The sequence below is a fragment of the Muscardinus avellanarius genome (genome assembly GCF_963383645.1).
Source record: "Muscardinus avellanarius genome assembly, chromosome: 8".
NCBI classification, from domain to species: domain Eukaryota; kingdom Metazoa; phylum Chordata; class Mammalia; order Rodentia; family Gliridae; genus Muscardinus; species Muscardinus avellanarius.
This window is the reverse complement of record NC_137794.1, coordinates 91,836,843-91,864,003: the sequence shown is the minus strand read 5'-3', so window position 1 is coordinate 91,864,003 and position 27,161 is coordinate 91,836,843. Positions and strand designations below refer to the sequence as shown.

Sequence of the window (27,161 nt, the reverse complement as noted above, 5' to 3'; positions counted from 1 at the left end):
AGGGGGTGCCTGATTGGCAGTCTGTCTTGTGGTCTGGCATGGCCCTGTTTGTAATGCTCATTGCAGGGGTTGACTTGCTACAGATTGACATAAGCTCAAACATATATTAATTCCAGAATTCCTTGCATTTTATCTCAATTGTGTTTTATTAAATATCTATGCATATGTATAAAATATGTGCACGTACAAAATAGAATCATCTTTCAGGGGTCGCACTGGCAAGTCCATGACTTGCTTTGTTTTGATCAAAATTTTGGTTTCTTACTATCACCAAATCAGTAAGTTGATGTTTGAAATTTATAAAAGGAATCAAAGTTATTCTTTCTTCTAGTCAAAACAAACCTCTTAAAATTTTTCCTTAGTGGTCATTTATATCACTTAGTACTCTATTGCTGTATTGTGTTTCGAGTTTTAATTCTTTAAGGCTTTGTATCTCATCTGTAGAGATTACAATAAATTATCACTATGTGTGTGTGTGTGAAGCAGCTCACCTTACATTTTAAGATGACCCAACATAAATAAGTATAAAATGTGTATGGAAAAATAGAAATGACAGAATCTTGTTAGACTATGAACCACAACTTGCAGTGCAACCTCTGAATTACTTTGCTCAATCTTCTCCAGTGGTCTTTTACTCCATCTTTCTCATCGTGCTGACTTGTCTCTCCTCTGTCTGTTCAGCAGTGGGAGACATTTAGTGAACGCTCTTCAAGCTCACAAACTCTGACCCAATTTGATTCTAACATTGCACCAGCTGATCCTGTAAGTCAATCACTTAGCTTGCTTGTTTGAAATTAATTTTATTAACCCAAATTTCCATTCATTATGGTTTTTAGCTGATATGCATGATTCAGTGTAGTGCTTAGAGGGAAATGTTGGCAGGCTTTTCAACTTTTGTGTGCTTAATGGTGGAAAGAACATTTTTTTTTTGCCATTCCTTGTATTTTCTAGTTGTTTTGGTGAGAGAAAACTGTGCTTTTAAAATCTGGTACATGTGTCTGAAAAAGCATTTTGTGACAAATTATTTGGGTAACCATGTTGTCATTTGCTAATTACGTTTATGTTTTATTAAACATACTGCTTATTTTGATGTAGTGATACATAAGTGTTATTTATTTGTATGCTTGAACATCATGTAATATGTACCATGTATGTAAATATTTATGCAGTGTCATCTTTTTTCACCCCAAATGATTTGACATTTATTTAATTACTATGTTGAGTTTCATTAGAATCAAGTTCAGCAAAATAGTACAGAGCTATTTGTCAGAATCCTCTTGTGCAGAGGAGCCTCTGTCTTGTCTTCTGTGAATTATTGTGTTTTGAAAATGCCACAAAGTTAATATCCTAATGTTAAAAATAAATCTTATTCCCATGGAGTTAATCTCATCTATGCCCCACCTGTCTCTCAACTTATTTGAAAACTTTAAACCTTAGGTGTAAATCATTTTTCTGGCTGTTCACTCTTGTCTGCCTGTGTTTCTCTCCTTCCGTCTCTCTCTCTCTCTCTCTCTCTCTCTCTCTCTCTCTCTCTCTCTCTCTCTCTCTCTCTCATTTTCTTTTAAAGAGAAGAAAGAAGAGTGTAAAGGTATAGGATCTTCTAAAGTGAGCTGAGTAGGCCGGGTGTGTTGGCGCACGCTTGTAATCCCCGCACTTGGGAGGCAGAGACAGGAGGATCGCGCAGGTTCGAAGCCAGCCGTGCTGGCTTAAGAGACCCTGTTTCAAAAAAATATTTAAAAAAGAAATAGGTCTGGGAGTGTAGCCCAAAGGTAGAAGGGCTTCTTCCAGGAACCCCAGTACCACCAAAAAAAAAAAAAAAAGTGAGTTGAATAGAAAGATATGGAGAAAGTGAAAGTGATGCAAGTCATTCTTAGCTGTTTCTGATCAAACACAACAGCATTTTTTAGTTAAAATAATCATATTTAATATAGCTTTTGGAGAAGTGGCATTTAAAATAAAATATCTTTAAATTAATGGATTATTGGTATCTCAAAGTTTTTAAAAAATAATTTGAAATGTAGAGGATGTTCTTGGTATCATTGAATTCATATTTAGTATATAGATATTTTAAAAAGCATTTTAGGTCTATTAAATACTATCCAAGGGCCTATATATGCCTCTTGATTTTCTTACTGCATTTACAACATTAATTTTTTATTTAATTTCTGAAAAATGTAAGAGAAGTGAAAATTTTAACATTCGAAATTTTTGATGCCTGCTCGCAGCCATAATTAAAATATCTTGGGAAGGACAAGTTATATAAACTAAAAGTTCTACCTTTACATTTCTTTTAGCTTTAAGTTTTGTTCCTATCTATTATTTCTATTTCCTAGTTGTGTTATAGTTCAGAATCTTATTTAATGAAGGTATTTTATGGGCAGAAAGGCTTGAATTACTAATAAAGAAACCATCTTATTCTCTGAACCATACAAGACAGTGAAAATAATCACTCATAGAATTATGGGTCTGTCAGACTATGCAAGAACATATATGTAAAACCTATAGCTCAGAAGCAAAATAAATTCACTCATGGCTGGCAGGAAATATAGATGAATATTTGGCTCAATAGTTAAGTTCTCACTTCCGAGAAATGGTACCCAAATTTATGGCTCAGTCTTTGTTAATCTTGTATGTAGGGCTCCAGGAGGACAAAGAATAGTTAATTGGCATCTTAAACTTGCATGTGATCAGTGCAATTGACATTCTTAAATATTTTGTAATCTGGTATCTAGAAAAATCTTTTTACATTTATGGTGGCAAATATAAATCTGAATTTTGTTCTGTACCCTTAATCTCATTTTAAACTTTCATTTAGGGAAATGCACTGCTTTCCCCTAGTTGTGTCCTTTGGTGTCTGAGTTTCTTAACCTTCATTTAATACTTATCTGAAATATTGCCCATTTATAGACCACATCTTGTTAGCCACTGTCCCAGATGATTTGCAAGACTTATCTAAGTAAAGGTTATAAGGAAGTGAGGCCCATTCAGATTAGAAGAGAATTGCCTAGGAGAGAAAAGCATCACTGTCATTCTAATGTGAATATAACAAATCTTTTGGTGTTAGATTTGTGGGGGAGCTACTGGGGATCAAACCCAAGGCCTTGCACATGCCAAACAATCTCTGTACTACTGAGCTACACCCCACCCCTTCAGTGTTGGAAATACTTAATGGATTTTTTTTTAATTAAGTTTTGAGCCAGGTGTGGTGGTGCATGCTTGTAATCCCAGCATTTGGGAGGCTGAGACTGGAAGATTGCCTCAGATACTTAGTGAGGCCATTTGCAACCCAGTGAGAACCTGTTTTGAAATAAAGAATTTAAAAAAAAAAAAAAAAAAGGCTGGGGTTGTAGCTCAGAGATAAAATGCCCCTGGGTTCCATCCCCAGCAACACACACACACACACACACACACACACACACACACACACCCTAAGTTTTAATAATTAACTTTTTTCAACAAAGTTAAAAGTTTATGAAAAACTTCAGCCTGGTCTGTAGGAGTTAGAGACAGGCACCCATTAAATGCATAATGGGATGGTTAGTTCTTAGGCTCTCAGAGTTCTCATAACATCAAGATTCTAATCTTATTTCTAAATACTTTTTTTTCTCAAACTGCAATCAAACAGCTGCTGGTATCATCTTCCACTAGAATGTATGTGAATAAAAATACCAGAGAAATTCTAGACTAATGAGAAGTGTAACGAACTAGTCTTTGCCATGATTTCTACCTGCTCTTGAGTACTGTGGAACTTTTATTTTTCTGGTACTGGGGATTGAACCCCAGGGGCATCCTACCTCTGAGCTATATCCTTGGCTCTATTTTTTATTCTTTATTTTGAAACAGGGTGTAACTAAGTTGTGGAGAACCTCACTAAGTAGCTGAGGCTGTCCTTGAACCTGCGATCCTCCTGTCTCAGCTTCCCAAGTACTGGGATATACAAGTGTGTTCTCACTGTAGAACTTTAAAGCAACTCAGTATGTGAATAACAGAGTTAGCTTGATCACAAATTATTGCCAACCTACTCATCTAATTTGGGTAGCTCCCTTTCTAAGAGTCTATGGTATCCTATAGGAATACAAAGGTGTCAAAAACAAGATAAGTAGATCACAGTTTAATTATATAGACTGATTGTAACACAGCTTATTGTGATAATTGGAATGGTGCATAGCTTAACAAAGCTGTAAGCAGAGAAAGGATTGGCTAACTAGTTTAGCCCAGTATATATAGGAATATAATATTTAATATAATAAATATTTCACAAAATAGATTATATGTATTTGGGGGGGTTGCCGCAATACTGGGGATGGAACCCAGGAGCATTCTACCTCCAAGCGATACCCCTAGCCCTGTTCTTTGTTCTTTATTTTGAACAGGGTCTCACTAAGTTACAGAGGGCCTTACTAAGTAGCTGCAGCTGGCTTCGAACCTGTGCAATCCTCCTGTCTCAGTCTCCCAAATGCTGGGATTACAAGTGTGAGCCAACATGCCCAGCACAAAAGAGATTATATTTGTATGTTGAGTCTTGAACGAAACTAAGCATTGGTATAAGTGGACAAGGGCATTCCAAGCGGAGAGAATATCATGAGCAGGATCCATTCAGTGTGATGATAGAATAGGATATACATATATAAGGAATGGTGGGAGCTAACGATGTAGTTAAAACTAGATTGAATAGATGTTAGTGTGCAAGACTAAGGAGTTGAACTTTACCTCATAGGCACCAGGAGCTGGCACAGAGTACCAGGATAAGATGGCAAGGTAGAGCTAATAAGAAGATCACTCAGGCAACATGTGAAGAATTGACTGAAGCAGGAGCGATCCAAGAGGTCTAGGATCTAGGGCTCCTCTGACACAAGAATGGAAAGTAGGTAGAACTAAATTCAGACAGAAAGACTAGTAGGATTGAAGGCATGTAGAAAATATAGATGTATCAGCTTAGCATGAAACAGTTTCCAATAAAGTACTGCATTATATAAGGCCAGGTATCCAAATAAATGATAGAAATGTGCAGAGTAATTAGAAGTGGGCTTTCTAAAGAAGGCTTTAAGTGATTTGAATAAAAGTGGGCACCTAAGCTGGGTGTAAGTAAGCTGGACAGGTGGCGCACACTTCTAATCCCAGTACTTGGGAGGCAGACACAGGATCCCGAGTTCCTGGGCAGCCTCAGCTACTTAGTGAGGCCCTCCACAACTTAGTCAGAACTTGTTTCAAAATAAAGAATGAAATATACCCCAGCTACCACAAAGAAAAAGAAAGGGAGGAAGGGAGGGGAAGTAAACCCGTCAGCCCCCCCTTTTTTTATTTACAAAGTTGACATCTCGTGGCTCACGTAGCATAGGGCTCAGAGGTTTATGAGCATCCATGGTTTTTCATTTGGATGCTAAAATGTTTAAAGTGAAAGTTCCCTATCCTACTGAAGATGACAGTCATAAAGGCAAGTTCTAATATGTCTGGCGCAACTTCCAGCATATTAGTCTGAGATTAGACTGGTGATCTGTGTCATACTCATCAGGGCATTGCCATGTTCTGCTACAAGTAGGATCCATTGGAATAAGCCATTGTAAACCCACCGCAACAAGTAGTTGCATGACAGCAGTGTGCTATTGAATAATGATTTGTTGATATAGAAGACCTAAGAAAATTTGGAGAATGATGTCATATAATATTCCTGATTTGCTTGGAGACATTCTTATGACTTCTCTCTTTTTTTAACTGCAAATATATAAAAATGCTAGTTAATACTTTCAGCTGCTTTAAGTTTTATAAATCTAATTTATAAAATATATACTAGATGAATGTTATGAGTTAAAGCATCTAAATTTGCCTTGTTTTTCTATCCCCTATATTGTTTCTGGTTTGGAATAAGTATATATTCACATGCACTATTATTTTTTCTTAGATCTTCTCTTATAATAATAAATTCTCAAAACAGTTATTTCTGCCTTTAAAATCTTAAGTATAGAGAACAGTGCTTTTCATTGTATTTACAATTAGATGAGAAATTATATTTCCTTGAAAGACACAAGTTTAATATTATATTTATTTATTTTATTTTTGGTGGTACTGGAAATGGAACCCAGAGGCCTTCTACCTCTGGGCTACACTCCCAGACCTATTTTATATTTTATATGGAAGCAGGGTCTCTTAAACCAGCTGAGGCTGGCTTTGAACCTTCACGATCCTCCTGTCTCAGCCTCCCAAGCGCGGGGATTACAAGCGTGCGCACCATACCCAGCCTAATGTTATATTTAATAACATAAAGACAAATAAAGCAAGAAGTGACCAATATAAAGTACAAAATGAGAAAAATCGCCATTAGAGATAGTTTAACCTATTTTATCAATATGTTAATTAGCCAAGTGATCTATAAATTTACAAATGATTAAAATGATAAAAATGAATCGATTTAATATAATGGATGTATGGGAAATACTGTGACTAATTCTGCAGTTTGTAGATTTTTTTTCAAGAACATTTGGGAGGAATAAATAAAACCAAATTTAGCTGCTTTTCTAGCATCTTATTTAAAATAAAAAACCTGTTCACATCAGATAAAGTAGTAAATGTGAAGGTCAAGATTATGAAATATTAAAAATATATCATGTAAGAGCTTTGGACAGGAGAATATATTTTTAAAAAGGTACCACATGCTTATGTGGTAGCGCACCCCTGTAATCCCAGTAATTGGGAGGCTGAGACAGGAGGACCACAGGTTCCTTGCAAGCCTCAGCAACTCAGTGAGGCTCTCAGCAACTTAGTGAGGCTCTGTTTCAAATGAAAGAATAAAATAGGGCAGAAGGTGTAGCTCAAAGGTAGAATGCCCCCTGACTTCAATTTCCAACACCACACACAAAAAAAGAAATAAAAAGTATCTCAAACATAAACTTTTCTTAAAGTGGCTAATTGGACTAAATTAGAAATATAAATTACATATATTAAGAACATAATAAGGATAATTCAATAATAAGAATATTTTAATATACTAAAATGAATATAAAATGTTTTAAAATACCTATATAAGTTAGAAAAAATTCAACACTACAGAAGAAATGTATAAGACACATGTACAGAATGCAAGAAAAATATACTAAAAGATAGTCAAAATCATCAGCAAAGAATACTACTACCATGAGAAACCACCCACACTCACCAGATCCCCAAGCTTAAAAACCTGACAAAACTCTTATAAATTAAGAAAATAAAATGTCACATATAAAGCCATATTTTGTAATCGTTAATTGTAACAAATAGCATCTTAAGTGTATTGTTATAAGTTGGATTTTATTAAGAGTCACTCATATGGGAAATCGTAACTTTCACTCATAGTATTGATCTCTGTGAGTTCAGATTTATTGGCTAAAATGCTTGAACCTGTTCAGATTCTCACAAGTGTAATGGGCAGGAAATAACTTTGAATGACTTTGTCAAGATAATAACTATAAAGAATTTGTAGTAATTGTTTGAATTTGGAGATGATGAGAGTAAGCCAAGGAGACCCAATAAGAGACCATGTGCAGAAACATTGAACTTTCCCTCACAGTGATTTGATGTTAACTCAGTCTTATCACCAAAACATTGTCCAGTGTAAATTAAAAATCAGTATCTTCCATGCTAAATTATAATTTTAACTCATTACTAAGTAATTGAAATTTAAGGATCTCAAGTTTTCTATTTAACTTAGCCCATACAGAGCGATGGGCTGATTCTTCCTAGGAGGAGCCAAGCCCTCCTGACGAGGGCTATCAGCTGCAGTGTGAGAAGTCAGATGCTTCATTTGTCGCCATCATCATATGTGTTACAGTAATGGAAATGTTAGAAGAACATTACTAGCATGTTTTAGTGAGAAACCACCTGTTTTTCTGAAATAATGGATTTCTTTGTGGAAGTTTTATGCTAAATTTTGAGACAAGCAGTTTTAAACAGTTTGAACTATTTTATAGAAAGTATTATTGTGCCTACTATTTCAATAAAACTAGTATCTCTTTATCTTTGTTTTATATGTGAAAAGGAATCCAGTTTTCTTGAGCAGTTTGGTAAAAATGAGTTTCCAGTCTTTCAGTTTTCAGTTCTTATCACTTTAACCTCAGAGGTTAGCATTTATACTTTGCCTTTCTTTTGTTTTTTTTTAGTAGTAGTACTAGGGATTGAACCAGCAGCATTCTACCTCTCAGCTATACCAGAGCCCTTTTCATTTTTTATTCTGCAACAGGATCTCGCCAGGTTGCTGAGAGTCTCACAGTCGCTGAAGCTGTCCACAAACCTGTGAGCGTCCTACCTTAGCCAAGCCAAGTACTGGATGACAAGCCTGCACTTCTATGCCCATCTTATAGTTTGCTTTTAAATATTATCTTGAATTTTTTATTTATAAGAGCATTTTTCATGCAAATCTTTAATCGCTCAATTTAAAATGTACTTTTTATAAAAATAAATTGGGTTATTTGACATGTGTAATTCTAAAACTTTTAGTTTAAAAATTATTTTCATGTTTTGCCTTAGTGTGAATGAGAAATCTCTCCACTACTTTTGGGCTATTGTTTTATTTCATGGTTTTAGCCTGATAGTTTTAATATACACTCTGTATTTACTCCCATCTGTCTCTAGGATACTGCTATTGTTCATCCAGTTCCTATTCGTATGACTCCAAGCAAAATCCACATGCAGGAAATGGAGCTTAAAAGGACTGGCAGTGGTAAGGAAGCTGTTGCTGAGTGTATTTTAGTTTAGCTTCCAACTAAAACACATAAGTTATTATTCTTGAAGGGACAAATTTCTTTCATAATTGCTTAGTTTTTAACCTAATATTTTACACAATTGTATTTGTGCACATGCTTGTTTGCTTATATTTAACCTTTTTAAAGGAAATTATTTATTTTAAATTAAAGGTTTTAAAATAAGAGAGCATGTGAAAATGGCACATTTCTAATGCTCTGTGGGTCTTTGTGGTCACTATTGTGAATTTATATTGAAAGTATATTTAGTCTAGCTAGCCCATAATTGGGAAGCTGAGACAGCAGGGTTACAGGTTTGAGGCCAGCCTGAGCAACTTAGCAAGAGCCTGAGAGCCTGTTTTAAAATAAAAAATTAGGAACCTGATGTGGTAGCACTCGCCTGTAATCCCAGTACTTGGGAGGCTGAGACAGGAGGATCACAGGTTTGAAGCCAGCCTCAGCAACTAGTGAGACCCTGTTTCAAACTAAAAATAGGGCTGGGGATGTAGTTCAGAGGCAGAACACCCCTGGGTTCAATTTCCAATACCACAAAAAAAAAATTTTTTTTAATTAAAAATAGGACTAGAAGTGTAGCTTGGGGATAGAACCCATAGGTTTAATCCCTAGAACCAAAAAAAAAATTTTTTTTTAATTAAAAAGAAAACTATATTCAATCTTTTAACTGAAGAGGTTATATTAAAATTAATTAAGGTTTCTGAAAGGTAGACTTATGTTCTGTATGTTAACATATGTTAGCTTATTTTATAGCCTAATTTATATGATATTTAAGTAGTTGAGCTAAAGGGATAGTTTACAAAGTGAACATGCAAATAAACTTTTTCATTATAAAGTATCTTTCATGGCAAATAACAAAATTTTATATAAACAGGTTTATTTTATTAAAAAATACTGTGTTGTCTAATATCATGGATTTATCTGCCACTGTTTTGGAATATTTAAATGAAACCTCAAATTGTTCTCTGAACTTTATAGATTTATCAGTTCAAATACCTGTATATGTAATTTTACCTCTTGACTCTCTACTAGATCATACTAATCCCACTAGCCCATTACTTGTGAAACCATCTGACCTTTCAGAAGAAAGTAAGATAAATTCGTCAGTGAAATTTCCTTCTGGAAATACTGTAGGTAAGTAAGTGAAAGATAGCATCAAATCTTCAATTTGAAGTTTGTTAAGTCTGGATTCAAGCCTGAATAATTCAAATGTGTAACCATTTAGAGTTATGTTCACTGAATAAACTAGAAGACAGTCAGCTTTTCTAAATACCCTACGTTATATATGAGTAAGGCTACCTACCTGTTATTGCCACTTCCTTCAAGGCAGGCTTCTTGTTTGCTGTTGCTCCTGGCTTGGCTGTCCGCTCTCCCTCTCCCCCCAGCCCTTCCTTCCCTCCTTCCCTCCCTCTCTCCCTCCCTCCACTTCTTTTTCCTTCCTCTTTCACAAAACATTGTGGATATATTCACTCATTCAGCCAGGGTTAATTGGATACTATGTTCAGGTTCTGTTCTAGGCCTGGGGATTTTAGCAATAAACAAAACAGGAACACCCTTTGTTCATATAGGTTTTACTAGACTTATTTTCTGTATAAAGTAACGTGATAGGATATAAATTAGCTTACCTTACATGAGAGATAAGAAGTGGGGGGTATCTCTTATATTAGAAGGGCATTCTTATACCATGGATGAAAAAAACAGCTGGAAAGGGAAGAAGGGGTTCTATTTTTTGTTTGTTTGTTTTTGCGGTACTGGGGTTCCTGGAAGCCCTTCTACGTCCGGGCTACACTCCCAGACCTATTATATTTTTATTTGGAAACAGGGTCTCTTAAGCCAGCGAGGCTGGCTCCGAACCAGCGTGATCCTCCTGTCTCCGCCTCCCAAGTGCGGGGATTACAAGCGTGCGCCACCACGCCCGGCAGGAGTTCTATTTTAAATCATGTCGTCTAAAAGACCTTAACCACACCATGAAGAGTAACACATGCCTATAATCCCAGAATTTAGGAAGCTGAGACAGGATGATCGCAAGTTCATCCTGTTGCCCCAAACTTGCCAACTTAGTAAGACCCCATTTCAAAATAAAAATTAAAAAGAAGGCTGGGGGTGTAGCTCAGTGGTAGAGCATCCCTGGGTCCAGTCCCCCAGTACAGGGCAGGTGATTAGAGCGTGGGTGAAGGATCATATCAGAAGAGGGCATTTCGGTTAAAGCTTGAAGGAGCATAGTGACTGAGCTTTGTGAATCCTGAGGGAAGGAACATGTATAAAATCCCAAGGCAGGAAGCTTAGTTCTATTAGAAGAGCAGTTGGACCCCTGGAATAGGATTTATTAGCAAGTGTGGGAAGTAGAGATAGCAGGTGGTAGAACAGTAACAAGGAGCAGTATAAGACTGACCTATACAGAGTGAGATGAAAAAAGATTAGAAGCTTTTGAATGACTACCGGAGCTGCTTTTTTTTATTTTTTTTTTTAAACTGGTGGTTGAACCCAGGGGTACTCTACCTCCAAGTGACACCCCCAGCCCTATTTTTTATTCTTTGTTTTGAAACAAGGTCTCACTGAGTTGCTGAGGGCCTCACTAAGTTTCTGAGGCTGGCTGTGAACCATCATCCTCCGGTCTCAGGCTCCTAAATGCTGGGATTACAAGCGTGCACCACCACGCCCGGCTCTACCTGAGCTTTTTTTAACACAGTCATTCTGGCTGTTCTCATGATAACAGGCCAGAGAAAGGCAAATGTTGAAACGTGAGACCGTTCAAGAGAGAGTTACAGTAATACAGGCAAGAGAAGACGATGGCTTATTCTCTGGTGGCAGTAGTGAGAGGGCTGAGAAGTGGTCAGATTGGGGGCTATATTTTGTACATTTCATAGAAAAAGAACACTGGTTTGCGAGATAAGGAAGGCTGTGATAATAGTTTGTGGGGAAAATATAAGCGTTCCATCTTAGACATCTAAAAAAGAAATCTATTAGAACATCCAAATGTAAATATTTTTATTTTAGCATTGTTCTTTTACCAACTCAATAATTCCATGATGACAAGGGTAAATTTTGAAATGAAATTAAACCAAATAACCAGTCTCTTCAGCTTATAGCTCTTATAAGTATATACAGTATTGCTTCAGATTGTTCCTAAAGTTTACTTCTTTATTCTGTCACAAATGTTAAATCAGCTGGGATTTTTTTCCCCCTAAGACTTTGATAAAATTGAAAGTAATGTTCTTCTGGAGAGAAATTAGAGACCTCTTGCTAATCTCATAAATCTTACTATTGTCTAAACATATTTTATTACATGTCCAGTTTTATTTTTCACATTAACAACTTTTATTCTTCTTTATTTGATATTTCTGATTTGTTCACTAAAAGTTACTCTTTCCATTACAAAATAATTCACACTTATTACAGAAATGTAACAAACAGAAACAAGAAAATAATTATCCATATTCTCTCTTCTTCAAGTGATCATGGTTAACAAATTCACAATCAACTTTAATTCTCATTGTATATATAGTACAGGTTGAGCAGCCCTAATGTGAAAATTCAGACTTTTCAGAAAATCTGAATGCTTCAGAATCACAAATTTATTGAGTATGAACACAACACCATGAACGTAGAAAATTCCACAGCTAACTACATGCTGGGTCCCGATCAAAACACTGACACATACTGGGCATGGTAGTGACACCTGTAATCCCTGCACTTTGGAGGCTGAAGGCAAGAAGATTGCAGAGTCAAGGCGAGCCTCAGCAACCTAAGGAGACCCTGTTTCAAAATAAGAACTAAACTGGGCTTGGTGGCCTATACCTGTAATCCTAGTACTTGGGAGACTGACAAGAGAATCACAGGTTTGAGGACAGCCTCAGCAAGTAGTGAGACCTTCATCAACCTAGGGAGACCCTGTTTCAAAATAAAATTTAAAAATATGTGTGAGGGCGTGGCATGGAGGTAGAATGCTCCTGGATTCAGTCCCTAGTACCACATACACACCCAAACCACACAAGCACATTAAAAATATGGATAAGATTATCTTTAGGCTCTATAAGATATACATAATACACATTAATTTTGTGTTTAGACTTGGGTCTAAAGGTATCTCATTATATATACCTACCTATTTCAACCTTCCTCCCCCAAGTTATAGATCTGAAACATTTTTGGCCCAAGCATTTCAGATAAGGGAGACTCAACCTATAGATGTGTTTTAATATGATATGAAATTGTAATATATGTGCTGTTTTGTGGCTTATTTTGAATGTTTTTATATAATTAAATATTAATTTTTCTTGAGTATTACTTGCTTTAATGCTATATAAATATATATGATATAATATATTTGCTTAGTATTTAGTTTTGTAGAGTTAGTAGCACTGGGGTGAACTGTTAGCGTGTTAGTATTTTAATATCTTTTACTTGGAATAGTATATCACTTATATGTGTTTGGTATAGATGGAGCAAAAAATAAAGAAATGATTATTATTAAATAGGACATATCCCATTTATCAGCAGATGGTTACAGTAGTTCAGACTCTTTTACTTCTGACCCAGAACAGATCGGGAGCAATGTAACTCGTCAAAGGTCAGTGTTTCTGTCAACAAAAAGTATTATATCTCGATGCAATTTAATACATAGACCTCCAAGTGCAAATTATTTTGTTCTCTGAAGGCTGTTAGGTTACATATTGGTTTATATAAAAGACAGGCAGTTTTCTTTCTTTCCAACTTGAATGGAAAAACAAAAGGAGCCCTGATTTTTTTTTTTTTTAATGTAATTTGTGGAGGATCTAAAAAGAGCTGATAACTTCTTGGCAACAGAAGTTTCGCACAGTCCTTTTTGTAGCTAAACAGTGTGAACAGTGAGAGTATACATTAATAAATGTATAGCTTATGGTTAGTATCTTAATGATTTTCATGATGCTAGGAATAGAACCCAGGGCTTCATGATTGCTGGGCAAATGGCCTGTCACTGAGCTACATCCCCAGCACTGGCATTCTGTATTTTAAACACCATCAAGAAGCTCAGCCCAGCGGTGCACTATCCAGCTCTCTTCCCTGAACTCCTTTAACCTTCAGGCACAAACACAGTATGTGTGACTAGGCTGGAGAATGGAAAGGGCTTTACTGTCCTTAAAAGTTATGTGCAGGACAGAAGCATCTTTCTCCTCTTGCTTTTTGTATGTGGTAAGTATCCTTTTGCTACATGCCTGGAGGATGTAGACAATGATTGGTAATACAAAATCTCCAAAGAATTTACAGAGTCGGAGGCTACTTATTTCCAGTTCTTCATGTTTCTGAGCATTCTCAGTCACATTGAATTTTATTCCTTTCATCCATATATTTAAGGTCAGCTCATCAGTGTCCAATGTAGACGACTTCAGTCACAAAAAACTGTCTAGGGCAAGTTGACCTTTAGTATACTCACCTTCTAAGTGAGGTGGCCTTTGGTGACAGAATGGGCATCAAGTCAGGTAGTTTAGTCAGATTCTGCCTCAGCTTACTAAACTCCAAACTTTAATAAATTGAAAGGAATCCATATTTGAAAGTAGAGTTTCTCTGTTTGGAAAATAGTTTTTCAGAGCCAGGCATGGTAGCACATGCCTATAATCATAGTATTTAGAAGACTGAGAAAGGAGGATCACAGGTTCAAAGATAGCTTCAGCAACTTAGTGAAGCTCTTGGCAACTTGGTTAAACTCTGTTTTCAAATAAAAAAATAAAATAAGGCTGGAGATGTAGCTCAGAAGTAGAATACCCTTAGGTTCAATCCCAAGCACCACCAAAAAAAAGTGGTTTTTGGACATTAATTGGATGAAAAAGCATTCCCTTAGATTTGCCATCTATCTTGAAATTTTAAAACTTGAAATCTTAAATTTTTAAAATGTTGTTTAATATTTTACTTTATCCAAACAATTATTTGCCATACTAAATAAACACTTAGGAGACAGCATAAATAATACTTTTTGAATAGTGCTACCTTTCTTTATTGTAATAGTTGTATAGTACTTCTTGAGAAAATGTCTTGCTAGTAAAGTCATTTGCTGCTTAGCCAAATTTGAATGCTTAACAAGAAAGAAAGCTCCCACAATGAGTAGCATAATCAGTTTGATGGGGTGCGTTTTGCAGGTCTCATTCAGGAACATCGCCTGATAATACTGCACCACCACCTCCCCCTCCGAGGCCACAGCCCTCTCACTCTAGATCATCATCCTTAGATATGAATCGGACCTTTGCAGTCAACACAGGTAGGGGCTGGAGAATCACAATGTATGTTATCATTTGAAGGTAGTCCAAAACAGAACATTTTATTTTTGTTTCTCTTAATGTTTTATTTATTATATTTATCTGAAGAAAATTTTGGATTAAGGGCTTCAGATGAGAGAGAATTTTTTCTTAATGACCATCTTAAGTGTATTTTAGTACAAATGATAAAGATGGAAACCCGATGAGATACCATAGTAAGAAGTTTAAAAAGAAGATGTGATAATCAAGGAAGGGAAACTAATAGGTCTTGCTTTGGCTGATAAAGAAGAGGAAAGAGTCATCACTTGAAGATTTCTATGTTCATATACCTGGCAGTATTGATATTATACTGACTGAAATAGAAGTTAAAGGCAGAGGATTATGATTCATGTTTTAGTGATGAATTTGAAAGGGTAAGGAAAAGTATAGACAGTCAACAAAACCACTAGACCTTTGAGCCAAGAAACACTGATGTATTGAGAATCATTTACAGAGAAATAGTAGAGAGCAGTGTTGAGTAAAAGGAAAAATGTGGAAGTCTTCATATCTGACAGATAAAGAACAATCAGAAATATAGTGGAGGGACAGCGATGTATGCTGTTAAGAAACAGGCAGGAGCTTGTTAAGAGTCCCTCATTAATAATAGAAGTGACAATACAAAAGAGGTTTGAGGAAGGCTAGGAGACTTGGCCATTCAGTCACATAGAGACTATTTTACAAAGATGGCGTCTGCCTTCTTATACTTACCATGCATCCTAGAAATGCTTATCATGTGGTCACATTGATTCAGCCTGTTTCTGCTATTAGGAAAGTGACTGTATTTTTGCTAAAAAGAAGACTTGCATATTTACACAGGACAACAACAGGCTGGAGTTGTTGCTCATCCTCCTGCAGTGCCTCCAAGACCACAGCCCTCACAGGTAATTCTCCAAGGTATTCATTACTAAGTGCTGGTTAGTATCGTCTTTGTGATCAGTTTTTCTGTTGGGTATTTAATTGTTTTACAATTGTTTGGAAGGTCAGGCATCAACCTAAAGATTATCCTTAATGAGCATTTAATTCTGTGAAGCTAAATATTATTTTGGAAGATGAGGATTTTAGTAATGATCTGGGATGTTTTTTGAAAGAATCTTAAAAGTGAAACAAATGATGATATCTTGACAAAGGGAGTTTAGTGGAAAGAACAATGGACTGGAGATGGAAACTGTCTGTGAATGTCCTGGGTATCGTATTTACTCCCAAAATTGATCCCACTGCATCTCTCTGGATGTGTTACTGCACTAATGAAGGAAATATTGAGACGTCTGAATCTCATATTGAGTGAGAAGTGAAGTGACACAATAGTTGTATTAATAAAATGCTTTGGAACAACCCTAGTGGCTGGTAAAATCAAGCATCACATTGAAAACATATAGGTAAAGTGAAGGGTAGTAAGACTTGAAGGGGACTTGAAAAAGAAAGTGGTCTTTACTGAGGAAAAGGCATTCTACACAGAAGGAATGGCGTGCACAAAGGTGTGGAGGTCTGTGGTGACCTTGCATACTCTGCAGGAAAACAAGTTAGTTGAGGACAACTGGAGTGGAGTGGGCATGTGAGATGGTGAAAATCAAACTGGGGAGGTCGGAGGAGGCGGAACCGCTTCCTCGGACCCAGAGAAGAGAGCTTTTCCTGTAGACAGTGAGAAAATGCTAGAGGGTAAACAGGGAAGAGACTTGTGATTTATTCTTGTAACATCTTTTACTTTTGTTATAAAACTTCTCAAACTTTTGCTTTAGTTCTTTGCTTGTTTATCTCTTATCCTGCGCTGGACTGCCAGCTTTATTAGGAAGATAAGCCTTATTGTATCCATGGTACCTAGCACAAAGTAGATACTCAGTGAATGTAGTTTAAGATTAAAGATTTGGGCAGCATTGGTCTGGCAAGGAGTATAGGGAAAATTAAAGAGAAGTGCACCCGATATGTCAGAAGAATAGAGCAGTGTTTTTGGTTTTTGGTTTTTGCGAGTCTGGAGATGGAACGTAGGGGCATTTGACCTCTGAGCTATACCCCCTGTACTACTTTTTTTATTCTTCATTTTGAAGCAGGGCCTCACTAAGTAGCTGAGGCTGTCTGCAAACCTCGATCCTCCAATCTCAGCCTCCCGAATGCTGGGATTACAAGCGTGCACCACTACACCTGGCTAGAGCAGTGGTTTTTATGCCTTAAAAAAATATCAACCTTTTGGAGCTTGGCATGGTGCACGATCCTTCTGTCTCAGCCTACCAGATACTGGGATTACAAGCATGTACCACCACACCCAGCTTTCTGTATACTTTTTTTACAATAAAAAGTTTGAACTTTTCATTGAAGCTTTTTTTTTATCTTACTGCTTTCAAGTGTCTTAAGAGTTTACATATGATTTGAAAATTTTTTTATAGCTGTTACTGTAGTACAAAGTGCAACCTTTCTGAATTTACAGATGATGTATATACATAGTATATGATACATAATCTATAATTGTAATATATTATAATTTTATTTATTTTATAATGTATTTTCAGAGAAAAAGAAAACAGCTTTGTGACATCAGTATGCCAATAAAACGTTTGTTCTTCTGTTCTAAACCATTGTTCAGGCACCTGGTCCCGTTGTGCATCGCCCAGTGGATGCCGATGGCCTAGTAACTCACACTAGTACCTCACCTCAGCAGATACCAGAACAACCAAATTTTGCAGATTTCAGCCAGTTTGAAGTATTTGCTGCATCAAATGTAAATGAAGAGCAAGATGACGAAGCTGAGAAACATCCAGAGGTCTTGCCGGTCAGTTTTTAAGGGCTTAGGTAATCTGTGCCCGTCTCTTCCTGTATCATGCTCTTAAAGCCTGTCTGTAAACAAGAACTCCTGGTAAGCAGGTATTAGAGGGGCATCAATGAATAAAATAACTGCTGTGCCTCTTTTGGAGGACTTATTTTCCTCAGGTCAGTGTTGCTCAAGTTTTTGATTGGCCTTCAGTCCTTCCTGGTTGCTGTATAATGCTAAGAATAGAATCTTGGTCGAGATAGGTGTAGTATAAAAAGGCTATAAAAACACAGTGTTCTGGTCCTGGCTAACACACTGCTCAGAGGGTTAATGCTAACTATTTGGTTCTGTCATTTGGAGGGGATTTCCATGGGACAAGAGGCTATGGTAACTGTAGCTATACCCAATTTGTATGACACCTTTATTAGACAAATGTACAGACGTTATCTCTGCACACTGCATTTCAGGAGACTTTTAGAATTCTCGTAGCAAGGAACGTTTCTAGGAATCTTTGACCTAAGCTGCTGAGTGTAAGTGTGGAGTTGGAGGGACCAAAAGGATTCTGAAATCTCTGTTGTGATTGTTTTTACCATGTTGAGCTTCTCTAACGGATCTAGAAATACGTGTTTGTTTATTTATTTGAGTGGCATAACTTAGATAAATGTTTTCTATAGATTTGTCTGTACAAAGTTTCCTATTGGCCATTAATTCAAACATGTAGCTTGCTGCCTGGTCCATCACGAGAAAGGACTGCACCTAGGAAGGGAGGGTGGGTCTTGAGGGAAGTACAGATGTGCATAGGGCGCGCATACTCATGCCCCTGGTGAATGCATTCCCTCTCCCAACAGCGAACTTGCCAGCAACACCTGTGGCTCAGTGCAGTGACAGCATCCTCCCTCACCCTCCCTCCCTCCCAGGTCTGTTACCTTCCCCCTTCTCTTCCCTCCCGGACTAGAGAAAGGCCATTTAACAAAGTTTTGTCAAGTCCCTTCCCATCCTCATCTCAGGTTTCCTGTCAAAATTAATAGTTTTCCTAACATTTCACTCTGATTTGTTACATATTTTACATTTATGCATAACTAAATATTACTTTTATGTAGCTAACAGTAATAATGTATTCCTCTCAAGGTTGAAAAAGCTTCTGACCCTGCAAGTGCTCTTCGAGTTGCCAAAACAGATAGTAAAATAGAAGAAAAGACAGCTGCTAGCGCTCCTGCCAATGTGGTATGCAAAAACTATCTTACAATATGGATGGTTCTATATATTATAAATTACATGAGATAATTTTTAGAAATAAAGTCCACTAGAAATCATCTAACCCATCCCATTACATTTAACTATAATACATTCAGTTATCTCAGAACAAGTTCTTTGTATTTAATGGAGATGGTATTCTATTTATATGGCTGTTACATTCTCCCACATATATAAAGTAGAACTTTATAAGACAAATTCAGCTTCTTCTTCTTTTTTTTTTTTTTTTTTTTTTTTTTTGCGGTACTGGGGATGGAATCCAGGGGTATTCTACCTCTGGGCTACAGCCGTAGCCCTATTTTGAAACAGGGTCTCACTGAGTTGCAAAGGGCCTCACTAAGTAGCTGAGACTGTCCGCGAACTGCAATCCTCCTGTCTCAGCCTCCCAAATGCTGGGATTACAAGTGTGCGCCACCACGCCTGGCGTAAATTTAGATTCTTTTATTGTAGTTTTGAGATTAATAGAAAAAAACCTTAGTTTTTTGTAACTTGTTTGTTCTTAGTTTTTACTATTTTAGGAATAAATTTCACCCAATATTTTATTATGAAAATTTTTAAACATACAGAAAAGTTGAGATAATTATATGATGCATCAGTAAACCTCAATGTTGATTATACCATTAATATTTAAATATATTTACTTTCTGACAAATCTCTTTTATATCTTTTATATGTCAGTTTAGTTTTCTTATTCATTTTTTAATTTATTCATTTATTTATTTGTGGTATTGAGGATGAACCCCAGGAGCATTCTACCTCTGAGCTACACCCCCCAGCCCAATTTTATTCTTTTATTTTGAAGCAGAGTCTCACTAAGTTGCAGAGGACCTCATTAAGTTGCTAAGGCTAGCTGCAAACCTCCGATCCTCCTATCTCAGCCTCCCAAGTACTGGGATTACAAGGATGCACCACCACGCCCAGCTCTTTACTCATTAAATTTGTAAATTCAGTACATATTCCCTTGAAGGAACAATTCTTGTAACTGTCTTTTTACCTGTTGTCATTCAGACATACCAGCAGTTATTAAAACAGCATGTGTTTTGTTTTTGGGTTTTTTGTTGTTGTTGTTGTTGTTTGTTTTTTGTTTTGCGGGTCTGGGGATGGAACCTAGGGGTATTCGACCTCCGAGCTATAGCCCCTACCCCATTTTTTATTCCTTACTTTGAAACTGGGTCTCACTGAGTTGCAGAGAACCTCACTAAGTAGCCGAGGCTATCCGCAAACCGCGATCCTCTGGTCTCAGCCTCCCGAATGCTGGGATTACAAGCATTTATTTGTGGTATTGAGACAAACACACCCGGCAAATTTTTTTTTTAATAGTGAATTTTACTTTTGTCAACTCAGAGCAATACATTTTTTAAAACACTTAACTGAGCTGGCAATTGGCTCATTTTGTTTATAAGTTAAATCAGGTCATAGTAAATAATGAAATACCCTACTGTTATTTGATTTTCTTTTTTTTTTTTTTCTTTTTTTTTTCAGTACTAGGATTGGAAAACCCAGGGGCATTCTACCTCCGAGCTACACCCCTAGCCCCATTTTTTTAGACTTTAATTTTTTTCGAAACAGGATCTCACTGAGTTGCTAAGGGTCTTGTTAAGTAGCTGAGGCTGTCCACAAACCATGATCCTCTAGTCTCCGCCTCCAGAATGCTGGGATTACAGGCCTGTGCCACCATGCCCAGCCTGTTATTTGATTCTCTTGAGAGTAGATTCACAATTTTCAACAAATTGTCCACTTGTTTTCAGGTTATAATTGATGTATTTTAGTGATATTTAAGAACTGCCTAGCTTTCCGTGTCTTTATAATGATTTTTTGTGTGTGTGTGTGGGTCTGGGGATGGAACCCAGGGCATTTGAACTCCCAAGTTACACCACCTGCCCTATTTTTTTTTTTTTAATTCTTTGTATTCAAACAGAATCTCACTAAGTTGCGGAGGGCCTCACTAAGTAGCTGAGGCTATCCTCCCAAATGCTGGGATTACAAGCATGTGCCACCATGCCCAGCTAATAATACATTGTTTTACTCACTAAAGTAATATGTTTTAGTATTTTTGCATAGGATTTCCTATGGCATATTTATGGAAGCGTCTTTTATTCTTTTATTTATTGAATAAATCATGTTTGTGTTAAAATTGACATTTAGGCTTGAACCAGATGTGGACCCCAAGGAGCTTGTGTTACTCTTCAAAAGATTTTCTTTTTTTTTTTTTTTTTTGGTGGTACGGGGGTTCCTGGAAGTCCTTCTAACTCCGGGCTACACTCCCAGACCCTCTTTTATATTATTTATTTGGAAACAGGGTCTCTTAAACCAGTGCGGCTGGCTTCGAACCTGCGCGATCCTCCTGTCTCCACCTCCCAAGAATGGGGATTACAAACGTGCGCCACCACGCCCAACTAAAAGTTTTATATTGTAGGTACATTCGTGATTGTGATGGCAACCAGAAGCATACTTTCCTATTGTACTTTAAGTTAGTTATTGCCACAGATGTATAAGTTATTTTAAATTGAGACAAACACCTTTTTATTTTTTAAGAGAAAGTGGCTTAAAGAAAGCAAATGGTGTTGGCAGGATGTTAACTAACAGTCAATATCTTTATGAAATACTCATTATTAATGAAATTCTTGTCTTCCAGAGCAAAGGCACAACACCTCTTGCTCCACCCCCTAAACCTGTTCGAAGAAGATTAAAATCAGAGGATGAATTAAGGCCAGATGTTGATGAACACACACAAAAGACAGGTGTCTTAGCTGCTGTTCTTGCATCACAACCTTCTATTCCCAGGTAATCAAAGCAGTTCCTAAATATACTTAATTACTAGTAACAGAAGTTCTTCAGTTGAGCAGATGTTTTTAGAGAACTGCCTAAATTCTGAGTAGGTAGAATATTCTCTCCACTTTTTTCCCTTTTATTGTTAAGTTCAATTCCATCTTAACACCCTATCATAAATCTGGAGCAGGTTGTTTTTTTGGTTGGTTGGTTGGTTGGTTTGTTTGTTTGTTTGTTTGTTTGTTTGTTTGTTTTGGTACTGGGGGTGGAACCCAGGGGCTTCCCTACCTCTGGTTTATACTACCAGACCTATTTTATATTTTATTTGGAAACAGGGTCTCACTAAGTTGCTGAGAGCCTCACTCAGTAGCTGAGGCTGGTTTCAAACCTGTGCAATCCTCCTGTCTCAGCCTCCCAAGCGCGGGGATTGCAAGAGTGAGCCACCTCACCCGGCCTTGGAGCAGGGTTTTTTTAAGTTTATAGTATAAAATAAAACATATTTTAATTGTGGTTGTTCTAGATTAGGGCTCAAGGGCCAAATTCAACCTGTGGCTATTTTTGTATGACCCATATAAAAGCTAAGAGTTGCTTTTACATTTTTGTGAAAAGAAATTGGAAGAGAAAGTAACAGGGGTTGGGGGGAACCCAAGCATATGAAGAATATGCAAAAGAAACTATATGGACCCCAAAGCCTAATTATCTGTCTGTCTACAAAAGTTTACCAGTGCCTGCTGTAGACAAATTAACTTAAAACTCGGAAGATTTTTGCTGGACATGGTGGTGAACACCTGTAATCCCAGATACTTAGGAGTTTGAGGAGGACAGTTATAAGCTTGAAGATGGCAAGGCTCTGTGTCAGAATAAGAGCTAATAGTTCAATAGTAGAGAGCCCTGGGTTAATCCCCAGTACTGCAAAAAGGAAAAAATCTCAGAAGAGTCAACAGAAGAATAATATAAACTAAATTACAATAGCACAAATAATCTTAAGTGTCTGAAGCTTAGATACTTTCATTTGGCCATTGAAACTAAGCAAATGAGGTTGAGGTGTGTTGATAATGAAAAAGATACTCCCTCTCCCTTCCATACTTAGAAATAAATGAGGGGAAAATGGAGAGAATTCAAAGGAATGAAGGTTATGGGTTTTGCATTGTTTGTCTTTTCAGATCCATTGGGAAAGATAAGAAAGCTATTCAGGCATCAATTAGACGCAATAAGGAAACCAACACAGTTTTGGCCAGATTGAATAGTGAATTGCAACAACAGTTAAAGGTAATATAGTTTTTGATTCTTTATTTGGGAAGTTCCACAGGCACAAAGTGTCTCAGAATTGCAGGGGAACTTTTCTCATAACAACAGAAATGTATATATAATATGTGGTATAAGTCATTGAACTTAGCACTCAAAGGAATTCTTAAAGTCAGTTCTGATACATATTGCCTTATCTTACATATACACTATTCCTATATTTTTCTTAATTTTCATATAGAAACTTAAAAAGAAGAAATGTGACCTCAGGTACCTCCAAAATCGCATCCATTACTATACGCTCTATAATTCTTAGATGATTTGACTATTGCTAGCTTATTCTTTTACAAAGACAACTCAAATTCTATTGAACTTAAAACAGGTCTAAAAAAAGACAAGGGATAGAGACAGTTTAGATTATCTTGTGTGTAGAAAAAGAAAATATAAGCCTTCAATAAATGGTGTTTTCATACAGTGTTTCTGTTGTTATCAAATACTTGAGAGGAATTCATTTATTTTTCCCACCATGAGCCATGATCTGAGTCCTTATGAATAAAAATTATATCCAAAAGCATTCCTAATAAGCTTTCAGATGATGGAGATCCTGCTGTACTGACCTCGTCCTCACTTTGAGTATTGAAGTTTTAAACCACAAAGAATCCATGGAGATGTAAAATGAATACAGTTAGTTTATTCTCATAACATTTTGCTCCTATCCCTCATCTAGCATTTGTCACACTGTCTTGAAATTATCTATGGCATATTTGTCTCTGTCCTACTGTATTAGTCAGATTTTTGTTGCTGTGACAAAATACTGAAGAACAATAAAGGAGGAAGGGTTGATTTTTGCCTCACAGTCGTAGTGATTTCAGGCCATGGTCAGCTGGCTCCATTGCCGTAGGCCTGTGGCAGGCAGAACACAGAGGCAGAGAGGGCATTGCAGAGCCGAAGTGCTCGCCTGATGGCTGGCAGCCAAGAAGCAGAGAGACAGGCAGACATCCTCAGGGCCTCCTTCCTTCAGTGAGGCCCCACCTCCCAGTAGTGGTACCAGCAGGGGACGAAGCCTTCAGCATGGGAGCCTTTGCAAGGAAAGCCTTTCCAGATCCAAACTTTAATATCTACTAAACTGAACTCATTGAGAATAAATCATAATCCTACTGTTTACATGACCAACCATATAATGTGTTGTCCAAAGCAAAATACTTTGAAGAGAAAAGAGAAAGGTTTTATTAATATTTAGGTCAAGAAATTGGGCAGGAACTGGACCATCCTAGTTATATTATGACGACCTTGCCTCTGTCTCTGGAATGCTGGGGATTCATTAGATAGGGCTGATGGGACTCTGACTGAAGAAGGCACTTGTGAAATGATTCTGAGTTTGATTCACTAAATTTAAATACAAGCTTGCCTAGTACCATTCCTTGAAGATTAAATTTTTGTAATGCATATATTTTCTGAAGAACTAAAGAATGCCACAGAAACAAGTATTATATAAGAGCTATTTTGAAAAATCACTTTTCTTTTACCTCTGAAAATAGAAAATAGGAAATAAGGTACCAAGTAGAGATCATTCTGGTTAAAACAAGATACTATCAGTATGATCCAGAAAAAGGAAAGTAAGTAAATTGGAATTTTTAGCTATCTGAAAATACTCTTCCAAATCAATAGTGATTAAAAATTCTGAATGCAAAATGATTTTTTTCTTTGTGCAACTGAAACCCAAAAGGAGATCCAGGAGTTGCTATAAGCAGATGTCACTACTAGAGGAAAGAATTGTATTAACTGATTCATCTACAGTTAATTCAGAGGGCGGGCTTTATGCAAAATTCAGATAATAATACTTGTGCCTTCAAATGTTAGCTTTTCTGATGATTAACCTAAAAACATTACCTGATTTATACAGTACAATGATTTAAATTACATGAATCATATTTTTATATTATGGGTGTATAAAACACACTGCCCTTCTAAAACGAAGTATACCTATAAACTGTGAATAGCTGTCCCTTCATCTTGACAATGTAAATTGTTTTTTTGAAGCAAAACTATTGTTAAATGTGCCTCATTTTATGTACTTTGAGATGTAACCTGGACTTTGCATCTATTTCAGGATGTTCTTGAGGAGAGAATTTCCCTGGAAGTTCAACTGGAACAACTTCGACCATTCTCACACCTATAAGCCAATTGCCGTTAACTGTGAACATACCCATTTTTAAGCGGTATTGGGTTTAAAGCCAATTTGGAGACCCAAACATTCAGCTCACTGCTTAATTCAACATTAAATTTTATGATTCTGTTTTGCCCTATATGTTCACCATTGTATTTAAGTATCTCTTATTTTTTAATTTCAACAATAAAAGGGTCAGGATGACTTTTTCTGGAGGGTATATTGTGTTGTTGGCATACTTCACCCTTGTTATTGCATAGTATCAGGAATACTTAATAATCATCCATTTTATTTATATGGTTAAGAACAACATGCTAATTTGATAAATGAGCTTCTCATTTTCATCTCAAACGTAGACCTAGAAATCTGCAAAAGGAAAACAAAATTAAATGTGAACTGCCAATTTTTCCCCTTTTTAGGTTTAATAATTTATATGGGACATCTATATTCTATAAAAAATTTTATTTTATTTTTGCAGTACTGGGGATCGAACCCAGGGGCATTCTACCTCTGAGCTATGCCTCCAGCCCTATTTTTTGTTTTGTTGTTTGTTTATTTTGAAACAGAGTCTCACTAAGTTGCAGAAGGCCTCACTAAGTAGCTGAGGCTGACTCCAAACCTGTGCTCCTCTTGTCTCAGATTCCCAAGTACTGGGATTACAAGTGAGCCCAACCACGCCTGGCTTATATTTTGTAAAAAGTTTTAAAATGAGTTTGCTACTTAATTTTTTACTTAAAGAACTGTATTGATAAGATAATTTCTTTTCACTCAGAAGCTTTTACTATAGTAATCAACTTTCTTCAGGAGTCATGTGGTACTTTTAAGTTTCTTTTACATGTCAACCTGGGCAGATTTGATATTTTCCTTGTCAGAATTCAGAATTTGATGAGTTTCACCAGTGACTTAGAAATTTTTGTGTGTAATTATTTTTTTTTTTTAACTAGGATTGAATCCGGGGACATTCTACCTCAAAACTACATGCCCTCCCCCTTTATTTTATTTTTTGGCAGTACTGGGGGTGGAATCCAGGGACTTTTCTACCTCTGGGCTATACTCCCAGACCTATTTTATACTTCATTTGGAAACAAGGTCTCTCTAAGTTGCTGAGAGCCTCACTAAGTAACTGAGCCTGGCTTCAAACCTGTGCGATCCTCCTGTGTCAGCCTCCCAAGCGCAAGATTTCAAGCGTGCACCACCACACCCGGCTCCTACCCACCCCCCCTTTTTTTTTTTAACAGCATCTGGCTAGGTGATTGAGTCTCACTAAACTGCTGAGGTTATCCTCAAACCTGTGCCCCTACTGTCTCCGCCTCCCATGTTCTGGGATTACAGAAGTGCACCACCTGCCTGGGTTGTGTGCGAGATTTTAATTCTGCAAATGGTGTTGTAGAATTATGAACTAGCTATGAAGATAGGCCTTTCTTAATTGTCCCCTAGGGTGAAGGGGAAGCATAAAACCATCAAGTATTGCCTACTTGAAAACATCATCACCAGCTTTTGCTTGATTGACACACTTTGCTAGAGCTGTACATAGATTTTTTTTCAAGTAATATTTCTGATTTTTTTTTTCTTCTTTTTTTGGTGGTACTGGGTATTGAACCTAGAGACATTCTACCTCCAAGCTATGCCCCCAGCCTTGTTTTTTATTTTTTATTTTTAAACAAGTCTCACTAAGTTGCCGAGGGCCTCACTAAATAACTGAGACTGGCCGCAAACCTGCAATCCTCCTGTCTTAGCCTCCCAAGTGCTGGGATTACAAGTGTGCACCACCACACTTGGCTATATTTCTGAATTTCTGAGGCTATTGGTTACTCATAAAAGAAATAGAAATTCTTTAAGATGTCTTGTATCTTAAGATAGATACATTTAGATACATTTGGATCACATTTGTACATTTGCATTTTCACTAACAGGTATTCCCTTTAAATTTTATTCTATCTGAGATCATAAATGCTAAACCACACAGAAATGTGGTTTTACATTAATAAAGTAGT

The 27,161-nt window shown here is 36.8% G+C and overlaps 1 protein-coding gene across 5 annotated transcripts in view; it reads left to right on the top strand.

The window, feature by feature from the left end:
• The window catches only part of REPS1 (RALBP1 associated Eps domain containing 1), a gene marked incomplete at both ends in the record, with an annotated part of 89,301 nt that extends 64,122 nt beyond the window's left edge, over nt 1-25,179 (top strand). Inside the window, 11 exons of one of the 5 annotated variants that reach the window (XM_080699767.1) lie at nt 682-762; nt 8,602-8,689; nt 9,756-9,857; nt 13,224-13,293; nt 14,837-14,955; nt 15,809-15,873; nt 17,568-17,753; nt 18,861-18,956; nt 21,622-21,770; nt 22,919-23,024; nt 25,111-25,179. In XM_080699767.1, the coding sequence (XP_080555893.1) occupies nt 682-762; nt 8,602-8,689; nt 9,756-9,857; nt 13,224-13,293; nt 14,837-14,955; nt 15,809-15,873; nt 17,568-17,753; nt 18,861-18,956; nt 21,622-21,770; nt 22,919-23,024; nt 25,111-25,179 (1,131 nt within the window). Of the gene's footprint in view, nt 1-681; nt 763-8,601; nt 8,690-9,755; nt 9,858-13,220; nt 13,294-14,836; nt 14,956-15,808; nt 15,874-17,567; nt 17,754-18,860; nt 18,957-21,621; nt 21,771-22,918; nt 23,025-25,110 lie in introns of all 5 variants that reach the window. The other 4 variants (XM_080699766.1, XM_080699769.1, XM_080699768.1 and 1 more) reach the window with 4 other exon arrangements.
• Nucleotides 25,180-27,161: the final 1,982 nt, after the last annotated feature.